This window comes from Oncorhynchus tshawytscha, linkage group LG12 (genome assembly GCF_018296145.1).
Source record: "Oncorhynchus tshawytscha isolate Ot180627B linkage group LG12, Otsh_v2.0, whole genome shotgun sequence".
Taxonomy (NCBI): Eukaryota; Metazoa; Chordata; class Actinopteri; order Salmoniformes; family Salmonidae; genus Oncorhynchus; species Oncorhynchus tshawytscha.
The window spans coordinates 22,258,169-22,269,437 of NC_056440.1; the positions used below are offsets into that span (position 1 = coordinate 22,258,169).

General features: G+C 42.6%; 1 protein-coding gene across 1 annotated transcript; it reads left to right on the forward strand.

Annotated features, from left to right (window-relative positions):
- The first annotated feature begins 393 nt into the window (after window positions 1–393).
- LOC112262708 (microprocessor complex subunit DGCR8) lies at window positions 394–10,988 on the forward strand. Its single transcript, XM_024438422.2, has 14 exons — window positions 394–532; window positions 1,028–2,037; window positions 2,482–2,656; window positions 2,880–3,022; window positions 3,267–3,630; window positions 3,881–4,078; window positions 4,271–4,372; window positions 4,491–4,589; window positions 4,733–4,815; window positions 4,972–5,072; window positions 5,173–5,279; window positions 5,563–5,690; window positions 7,933–8,046; window positions 10,125–10,988. The coding sequence occupies exons 2-14, from the start codon at window positions 1,345–1,347 to the stop codon at window positions 10,206–10,208; spliced, it is 2,391 nt and encodes a 796-aa protein (XP_024294190.1). The 5' UTR covers window positions 394–532; window positions 1,028–1,344; the 3' UTR covers window positions 10,209–10,988.
- The last annotated feature ends 281 nt before the right edge of the window (window positions 10,989–11,269 follow it).

Genomic DNA, 11,269 nt, shown 5'->3' on the forward strand with positions numbered 1-11,269 from the left:
ATGCTGATTATAAACAGCGGGGTTGTAATCTAATCAGTGGATTGATTATCCATCAAAACAAATATCTAATTTGATACAATTTCTCATCAATTCTAAAGTATATATGTTGATGAACGATAGCTACTTTGCATACAATGTTACTGGTGAAGATGATTGCCACCTATCGACAGTATGCGGCCACTGCACTTCTCGACCCAACTGTTCCTACCGTTCTGAATTGTAAAACTGTAATCTATTCTAATGTTTGATTGGTCTATTTATTCCGGCATTATTTCGTCCCGGTGAAAGATCTGCCTTTATCGGTTGGTGATTGGTGTGCTCATGTGGAACTAAATGGTGAATGGACACATGAGCGGTCAATCTTAAAAAAGCCGGTATTGGGGGGTGGAACTTCCGAAGCAGTCTGCAGCAGTCTGCAGCAGTTTGCAGCATTCGGCAAGATGGCGGAACGGGGTCTGTCTGGCCTCGTCAGAAGAATAACATAATTTATATTAGCTAGCAAAGAAAAGAAAATGGAGGAAATAAAATATAGGTGAGTGATCAAATCTGGTCAATGTTTCTGTGGTTAGTGTTTTGTCTAGTCATTTTGACACCTTATTGTGTAGCTAAATCGTTTAGCTTCAAGTTTTAGCTAAGCTAGCCAGGTTGTTAAAGTTAACTAGCTAGGCTCGTGCGTAGAAGGACAATACAATGTGTCATCGTTCCATGTCGTTCAGTTTGGAAGTCGCCCCATATTGCTAACCAGTAGCTAAAGTTTATGCATTACTTGAAATTGCAGGGTGAATCGAGTTTGCCAACTATCTTGCACAGGCAGCAAGCTAACGTTAGCATTCTGCAATCAAGCAAGGATTGCAAAGACTCGCACTCATTTCTGTCTGTTAGTTCTCCATATTAAAAGTGATTCATAATGTGCATAGCTTCCACTCGGCTACATTCTACAAGGCATACAGTAAAGTATGTCCAAATTATTGCATCTCAATGTTGCTCTCTTGGTTTGTCATTGACTGTGTTATCTTGCTTTTTCTAGCTCTGACAGAAGATTCGCCAGTGGAGGATGAATAGTGCCTAGATCTGAGAAATATAAGCTGAATGCATTGTGATTTCCAATAATTGAGACAGTGATTCTAAAAAACTGTCTACATTAATGCAAAGAACAATGTAGTCATCTTAGCATATTCAACACTGGTACATGGTCAATACAGGGATTTTTTTTATTCTTCTAAATATTGTGTGCAATGTGCTCCTGCATGCCTTTTATCTGAAAGCTTATGAGAAATAATTGCCAAAACAGTCAGGGTGACCCATAGAGCAGTTGTATTTAGTAATTCATAAGAAACAGTCAACATGGAGATGGATGACATATTACCCCCCTTACCGTTGGAGCCACCTGATGATTTGAACTCGGAGGGCCTTAATGGTAAAGCACAGCCTCCAACACCCCCCCTGCAAACGTCCAGTGACGCAGAGGAAATGGACGTTAGCTCTGGTGGTGATGGACACACACACACCCCAGCAGGGGGCCAGGGCCTCCAAACCAAGGGCTCCATAACCTTCATTAATAACCTGTCAGATGAGGCTGAACCCAGCACCTCGTGCCCTAGAACAGCCCGCCACGCACCCCCTGTCACCAAGTTTCTGCCAGATCTCAAATTACTCAGAGACATTAAGATCAGTGTCAGTGTCGTAGATACCAGTAGGAGCAAAGATAGGAAGGTGCTGTACACGGGGATAGGTCAGGAGGGTGGTGGTGAAGGGGAGACCAGCTCAGAGAGCCTTAATGGTGAGTTTTATGATGCTGATACAGAGCCAGGGGCTGTGGATGGTAGCTCAGGGCTTGGGGTGGTCAGTGCAGGGAGGAGAGGGGAGGAGGCAGAGGCAGACCTGGAGAACAAAGTGGAGTTTGCGGTCCTAGATGAGCTGGAGGACTTCAGTCAGGACTTCCTGGACACGGAGGACGTGCAGCAGGGGGGGTTCAGGTCAGAGGTCATAGTTCAACAGGATCATGCTGACGAAGAGAACCTAAATATCTCATATGAGGTACGTAACCAAAGGGGCCCTGTCTTTGCTTCTGCAGAGTCTCATCATCACCCACTCACTGATATTTTGTGCACGTTTCACACTAAAGGGCTATCCCAAACCGTACTGTGCTGGCTTGAATATTTTCTAGCACAGTTACAGCAACTGGAGGATGTGCTACAATGCCCGCCCAGTACGATTTGTCTCACCAATGAAAATGTTAATGGTTTATAGTCATCCATTCATTCTGACATTATATTCCAATGTCACCAGCAAAATGTCAGCTTGTACATCCTTTTTATTCTTGATGGAAGCAGCAGGAGTTCCATATCTTTCCTACTGGAAATTGACATAGTTGGTTTGCTAAAAGTGTGTTCAAATGTACTCTCTTAACCATAAGTCATGACCGGTTAGGGCTTCCCCCCACCCTCCCTTCTCCCCACCCTCAACGAATGTCTTTTCCAGGAGGACTTTGACAATGATGTAGACGCTCTGCTGGAGGAGGGCATGCCCGTGCCCAAAAAGATGCGCCTGGCAGAGGGGGCTGTTGAGTATGCAGGAGACAGTGATCACGCATCTGACAGGGATGTGGAGGGAGGTGTTCAGCCCATGATGACCAAAATTAAGACAGTCCTGAAGAGTGAGTGGTCGATGTCTGGCGCTGATCTGCCTTTTGTAACGTAGTATCTGAGCCTGGCACATACTGATGTTGTGTGTTCATATCATATCTTATACCGAGTGGCACATGTTGGTGAGAGGACTTTGATGATGTGTAGTAGATTCAGATTGTGTATATGTGGTGCATATGTTTCATGTGTAGCGTCTCGTGTTTGTGTGTATTGATGTGTGTGTGTGTTTCCTAGGTCGTGGGCGTCCACCCACTGAGCCACTACCTGACGGATGGATCATGACATTCCATAACTCTGGCATTCCAGTCTACCTGCACAGAGAGACCAGAGTGGTGACCTGGTCCAGACCTTATTTTCTGGGGTCCGGGAGCATTAGGGTAGGACGTAGAATACATAAGACAGATAGAAACCTGTTACTGCTGTACATTTTAAACCTTTTTTTGTTTATTTACTGTTTTGTTTAGTAACATGCCAGGAACCCCATTGTTATTCACTCTATACTGGTGTATAATTTGTGTTTTGGTAGGAATGGTCAAACTAAAGGAATATTTCTCTCTTCTCAAACAACTGTAACAATCGGCTTCTAACCATGACCAAACCTCTCTTGCCCCTTGTGTACAGAAACACGACCCTCCCACCAGTAGCATCCCTTGCCTGCACTATAGGAAGATGAAGGATCGCGAGGAGAGGGAACAGAACGGAGAGGTGACGCCCAACGCTGAAGTGTCTCCGGTGAAGCCTGGGGAGGAGGCAGACTCCGTGGAGAGACCAGACGAGCCTGACTCCACTGCCCAGGAGGACCCTACCACTGTTGGCCTGGGGGAGGGACAGGTGGAGGTGGAGATAGAGACAGGCCTGGTCACAGAGGGGACCATAAAGGGGTGCCCTGTCCTGCATGGCAAGATGCCCCACTCCTGTGAGATGGCCCAGGGGGCTCTGGGACAGGTCAGGGCCAAGGTGGAGGTGTGCAAAGATGAATCGATAGGTAAGGGTGAACACACTCCATGATGAGCAATTGACTTGCCAGCAGGTAGTAGTTTTGAATGCCATGGCTGACGGTATGTTTAATTTCTTGTAAACATAGGGGATGACAGTGTGTTGGTGGGCGTGGGCCTTGACATTTTCTAGACTTCTTGCAATAAAAATGTATAGGACACATCATATGAAGAATATCTATACATGTTAATTAAAGCGACAATATAACCTATACCCCTCCCTTATTGACACCCTGCCAGAAATTGAGGAGTTCCGCAGCTACCTGGAGAAGTGCTTTGACTTTGAACAAGTGACCGTGAAGAAGTTCCGTACCTGGGCAGAGCGCAGGCAGTTCAACAGGGACATCAAGAGAAAACAGGCTGAGTCAGAGAGACCCATTCTGCCTGCCAACCAGAAACTCATCACTCTGTCTGTATCAGATACCCCCACCAAGAAAGGTACCGGATGCATAAGAAGAACCACAGGCTACATCTGAATTGGAATCTTATTCACAGGTCCTATAGGGCTCTGGTCAAAAGTAGTACACTATATAGGGAATGAGGGTGCCATTGTGGATGCATCCATAGTTTAATAACTATTTCAGTGAGGAGTATTGAGGTAATCTCAACTCATTCCTTTCCTTTTCTCAGAGTTTGTCATTAACCCAAATGGGAAATCTGAAGTTTGCATCCTACATGAATATATGCAACGTGTCTTAAAGGTCCGACCTGTTTACAACTTTTTTGAATGTGGTAAGTCCCTCTGTTGATATCCACTAGCTTGTACAAGTGACATACTTTTCTTCGAACAAAACAAATCGCCAAAAGCTCTGGCTGGGCCAAACGCATCCTGTCTTTTCTATATCCCCAGAGAACCCAAGTGAACCCTTTGGAGCCTCCGTCATAATAGAGGGAGTGACATATGGCACAGGAACTGCAAGCAGTAAAAAACTTGCCAAGAATAAAGCTGGTACAGTACTCTTATCTCACAAATTAAAATAATGATGGATCTTCTGAAGCAGCTGCAAAGGCTGTCTGGAAACTGTAAGATGTGTTTAAGTCATAATATAGCAGACCGTTTGGCTTGTTGTTTCACTGATGTCTTCCCTTTAGCTCGAGCCACACTGGAGATTCTCATCCCTGACTTTGTGAAGCAGACATCTGAGGAGAAGCTTGTAGAAGGGGATGAACTGGAGGTATCAGGCTGTCAATCATTGGAAAGCCATTTAATTCAATGTCATGCTTCTGTGTTTGGTCTGATAACATGTCTATTTTATAACATTGAACTTTACCAGCGGGTAGGTAAGCTGGATGAATACTAATGTCCATTCATGCGTTTTTGTTTCCTGCAGTATTTTAATCATATCAGTATTGAAGATTCAAGGGTGTACGAACTGACCAATAAAGCAGGATTACTCTCGCCATATCAGATTCTACACGAGTGCCTTAAGAGGTAAGACTCGTGACATGAGGTGTAAGAATACCTTAAATTCCTAGTTCTGATCTGATTCATCTATTAACCTTGAATTTCAACCATATCTTGTGCCCTGCAGAAACCATGGAATGGGTGACACCAGCATCAAGTTTGAGGTGATCCCAGGAAAGAACCAGAAGAGTGAATATGTGATGACGTGTGGAAAGCATACCGTGCGCGGATGGTGTATGTAGCCCCACACTGACCCTCCAGTCACCACAGCAAGTCCCAGACCTAACATGCTCCATGCCACTCTGTGTTAATGTAGTGTAAAAGCAGCATTACAAGTGCTCTGTTTTTTGTCTGAGGCATGTATAGAGAATTCAGCCAACCTTCACACTGGACACTGTTTGTGCCTTTGTATATACAGTATTATGGCTCTGATTTGTCCTGCTCAAAGCCGCTCTGTGTCGTGTAAATGTGTTAGCATTACAAATGGGAGTAATCAGTGTTTTGTTTTATTTTTCAGGCAAGAATAAACGTGTGGGGAAGCAGCTGGCGTCTCAGAAGATCCTACAGATGCTGCACCCTCACGTGAAGAACTGGGGGTCACTGCTCCGCATGTACGGCAGAGAGAGCAATAAGATGGTAAAAAAGGTAAGTACTACCTGTACACGGTTTTCTGTTAGGAAAATGTGGCGCCATTCATTTGACCGGCAGCATTTGAATTTACCGGACAAAGTACATTTTATTAAATTGCCAAAATTATATAGCCAAAATAGCGTACTCCTGTCTATACACAAATAAATAAAATAATTCAAAATCGGCTACTACACCAGAAAGCATGGTTTGGCCGGTGGATCATTAGCTTCTTTTTTTTTTTTTTTAAGCTGTGGATTGTTTTATTTTGGATAGCCTACTGTCTTAAGGGCCAGCAATTTGGGCAGAGCACGCAGCAAATACCAAACAGATGATTGTTGAGTTGCGACTGTCAGTGAAAAACTGAGAGACCCAGCCAGGCATATTGCAATATTTAAAAATACATGAATGGAAAAACTGTTTGGAAAGCAAAATGGATATTTCTGTAAATAGAAGACAATGAGAAGACACTCCAATCTGTCTTTTATTTATCAGAATTCTTTAACTTAATTAGCACCAGCGGAGAACATTGCCCATATCGCTGGTGAGTGTGCATATTCACTGTTTTTATCATTGGGTTAGTGACACTTTTTTTTTTTTTTTTTTTGACAATTTCTTTCTCGAGGTTAGATGGACATCATATTGTATTCGTCTCCCCTTTTCATAGGCCCAGAGTAGACTACCCTTTAATTTTGGTTGTATTAAAGATTTTGGTAATGTCTCCAGTCGTATAAAATGTAGTAGAATTGCATGAAATGTGTATGAAAGGCCAACATTTTCCTGTGTTATAGCCTGTCTACTCTACGCCACTACACACTGCATTCAACGGTCCTTTTTGCAAACAGTGATTGAGTTGTATTATTAGCCTAAATTATGACTCCAATCTAATCATCACATTATGAAGGGTAGGCTATCTTACATCAGGATGCATGGAAGGGGCATTTTTATGGTGAAAATTAGCTTCCCCAAACTTGAAACCCACACTCTTATGTTAGAATAACTGTCCACATATACTTTTCCTCAACCAACAAGATGAGTAATGAACAACAAAATCTCTAGCCTACGTCAATCTACTAACCCCCATATTAGAAAAGTTGACCTATTCTATTGGTCAGCTTGTCGAGAAAGAAATGGCTTATTCCAAACAGACTCTGGGACAGTTGTGGGACGATAGATCCCAAATTCATACAACCAGTAGGCCTAGGCTACATTTAAAAAAACACACATTCAAAAGCAATGAGGCTCATGTAACAGATCAGAAGGTTTAGCTTAAAATGTTGATAAACTGTTATTTCTTCACATTCTAAGCGCAACAATGCACACAAGGCAGTAGGCTACCCACAAATGTTAGTTCCATAATGCAATTACCGGAAAACACCATTGTGAGTAATTTCATATAACAGAGATGAAAATATCTGTTAGAAATTTAGAAAGAGGGGATATCTAAATATGCCAAAAGTAGCATGGGTTGTTCATATGACTAGGATTGTGTCTTTGGTTACTGGACAATGAAAGAAAGTTGATTTGAAAACGAATAGGACATGAGAGAAAAAGGCAACTTGTTTCAATGGCATATGGAAGTCTTTATGAAATAATTGCCTGCACGTTTGGTTAGACTTTGGCAAGGCTACTTTGGCAAGGTAAGACATGCCTCATAATATGTAGTAAAATGTTCAGGTTTCAAACAGTTAAGAATGCCTTCAAAATGGAAATCGTCTCCAGCTCACTGCAAAGTGGTGTGTGATGTGCTGAAGCCTGCCTAGTACTAATGAGCTTCAATTTACCAGTTGAGGGGCGGGGGGAAAGTAGGCCTTTTAATCGTGGCTGTGTTTTGATAAAAATATTGACAAGCGATTGCCTTACGCAATGATTGGGCTTATTAAAGCATGTTTCACTCCAGCAGCAAAAAAACAGCTGTTTGATGAGCTGTTGCAGCATGTCTCCCACTACATGGACTGGTATTTCAAGCAAAAATGCATAATTTCGCAATGGGATTTTATTTTTTCTCCGGACAATTGACCTGCACCGATTTTATTTATAGGCTTTTAAAAAAATGTTATTGGCAGCTCACGGAAAATCTGCTGTACACTTCATATACTGTACCTCGCCACAGCCACTCCACTGCTGTTGGGTCATGTAGACTTCAGCTCATCTTTGGCAAAACTGATTAGTACTGATCTGATTGCATATGCTTCTCCTCTTTCAACCAGCTGTATATCTGTCATTTCTATAGATGTTTTTTTTTTTATGTTCTCTGCAGGAAAATTCAGACAAGAGTGTAATTGAACTTCAGCAGTATGCCAAAAAGAACAGGCCAAATCTTCACATCCTGAACAAACTGCAAGAGGAGATGAGGAAACTGGCTAAGGAGAGGGTAAGGGTTAGCTGTAAAGTGTAGTAGGAGCTCCAACTAGATCTTAGGTCTCTGGTGTTAACCTCTGCGTTTGGCCTCGTCAGGGAGTTTCTTTCTAAATCAAATCAAATTTATTTATATAGCCCTTCGTACATCAGCTGATATCTCCAAAGTGCTGTACAGAAACCCAGCCTAAAACCCCAAACAGCAAGCAATGCAGGTGTAGAAGCACGGTGGCTAGGAAAAACTCCCTAGAAAGGCCAAAACCTAGGAAGAAACCTAGAGAAGGAACAGGCTATGTGGGGTGGCCAGTCCTCTTCTAGCTGTGCCGGGTGGAGATTATAACAGAACATGGCCAAGATGTTCAAATGTTCATAAATGACCAGCATGGTCGTATAATAATAATAAGGCAGAACAGTTGAAACTGGAGCAGCAGCACGGTCAGATGGACTGGGGACAGCAAGGAGTCATCATGTCAGGTAGTCCTGGGGCATGGTCCTAGGGCTCAGGTCCTCCGAGAGCAGGGCTCTCCGATCCTGTTCCTGGAGAGCTACCCTCCTGTAGCTGTTGACTATTACCCCAGTTTTAACTAACCTGATTCCGCTTATCAAGTAGAATCTGGTGTGCTAGATTAGGGTTGGAGCAAAAACCTACAGGATGGTAGCTCTCCAGGAACAGGGTTGGAGAGCCCTGTTCTAGAGGGTTCTACCTTTCACTCGAACCCTGTCAGGCTGTCTGAGCTGCACGGACTCCAGTAGGATTGTGCCGATATATGATTAAATCCAATATCGTAATATTTGACATTGACGATATGTCGTGATGTGCAAGGCTATACTCTATTTGAATTTTTAAAATCAAAACTGCAGTTTTATCAGTTAAATTGTATCAATATGTTGAATATAAAGTTTTAATTAACTAAGCCTTATTTATTTGCCATAAGTTTATTTAATGATAATGCGACTATAATATTGTAAATAAGCACAAATGGCACAGTGGAATTATCTAGCCATTACCGGCGCAGAACTATTATATTGTGATATTTGGAGTAGCATATATCTTCCAACCTTTGTACCTAGACTAAATTATTCTGGCCTTTGCGCCATTTGCCATGTCTCTGCACTGTTGAGTTTATTTATATTTACAGGGACAGTGCACATTAATCAACGTTTCAGTAAAAGTGCCGGTTTTAGCCGGCCGGCTAATTTTCAACCCCAGTCCCTGGGCAGGTTATTAAAAACAATTATAATATAGACAATAGCAACATAGGACAAGCAAGACATAGCATACAGACAGAGCAACATAGGACAAGCTAGACATAGCATACAGACAGAGCAACATAGGACAAAAAGCAGCAAGACAAAATTCATAAAAGCAACAGTGTTTCCACACCTCACAAGCTACAGACAACAGCAACACACAGCTAGGGATTATGTTCATAAATCTGATTGACCTTTAGCCATGTCTTCAAGCATTTTGTGAAAGTGATATGTGGTGCAGTTATGTGTGTCTGATGGCAGTGTATTCCAGACATGGGAAGCTCTCACAGAGAAAACGGATTTACTAAAGGTGCTTTTCCTTAAGGGAACTATACAGTCACCTCTCATGGCAGACCTTGTGGATCTGCTGCCATATGTTTGGGTTTTCTGTTTAACAAAAATACTGAGTGGAGGGAGAGCCAGGCCATTTAGGATCTTGAATACAAGACATGCGTCGGTGTATTGCATAAGATTTTCCCAACTCAGGAGCTCATGCTTTCTGAGGATGTAACAGTGATGATGGCTATTGGGCTGTCATGTTCCTATGGTTACTCCATCCGTACCTTATATTTCAAAGACACTAAGGAGATTTGGTAAGTCATGTTTGGTTGTAAATGTAGCCTGGATTATGATCTTGAATAATTTTTTCCCCAGGTAAGTTTCTCACAGGTTGGTGCAGCAGTTCAAACTGTTTTCTGGGGTTTATTCATTAGGCACTGAACATTAGAAAACTACCTGAACTTGTCCAATAAGAAATGCTTGTTTTTGTTTTCTGGTGCAAAACATTTTGCTACTATGTGCACTAATGAATACAACCCTGATGTGTCTTTATGTTGTGTTCAGGAGGAAACCAGGAAGAAGCCCAAGATGACCATAATGGAGTCAGCCCAGCCTGGTAGTCAGCCCCTCTGCACTGTTGACGTCTAGGAACCATCACTGCAACCAATCTAACATGGCACTGACCAATGGTAGCCATAGTCACTGTCTGATTTTAAAAGCCACTCCACCATCCAATTATGCATCATTGTAAAATGGCAATACAACTGGACATTTCTAGTATAGCGGTGGTCATCTTCTTAGCACTGTCTCCAAGCTGTTTATTATTTTACTCCAAAGGTATTTTTTGATTCATTGTTAGTGGGTAGGAATAGGACAAATGCACTAACAGACAGTAGAGTTAACACCATCTACCTCTAGATGCAATCTCTACACAGTGGCACTTCTATAAATTGAACCATAGGGGTTGCAGACAGATCGGTTGAGATGACTTGACATGTATCTAAGATCCACAAGAAATTGTCAGCCTGTTTACTGTGCGTAGTAATAACTGCTGACAATCACTAGACCCCTCACCCCTCCATTTATATTGCATTGATTGAATTTATAATACGCTCCAAATATAACCTAAAGTACCTGATACTTTACAGACTGAACATTCCTAACAGGTTTCCTTGTATACTTACAGCATTGCCTATTCTCACGGATTAGTTTGCTCTCTCTGCTTTTGCTATACAGGTACGCTGTGGGAAACTAATTTATATGCTGTTGTCATTGGAAATTATTGATGATTGATGTTGTGTATAATTTGGATGGCCAACTTCATTTGCTTGTGAACCTGTTAAGAAAAAAGCTATATTTCAAATGCATCGTTTGCTGTCCAGTCATGTTTTGGGGTTTATTTATTTTTTGTTCTTACTTTTAACCTTTTTTCTCCCCAATTTCTTGGTATCCAATTGGTAGTTACAGCCGCACTGCTTCTTGACACAATGCCCGCTTAACCCGGAAGCCAGCCGCACCAATGTGTCGGAGGAAACGCCACACGAGTCGCTAGAGTGCGATGGGACAAGGACATCCTTGTCAGCCAAACCCTCCCCTAACCCGGACGACGCAGGGCCAATTGTGCGCCGCCCCCTGGGGTCTCCCGGTCGCGGCCGGCTATGACAGAGCCTGGACTCAAACCAGGATCTCTAGTGGCACAGCTAGCAACT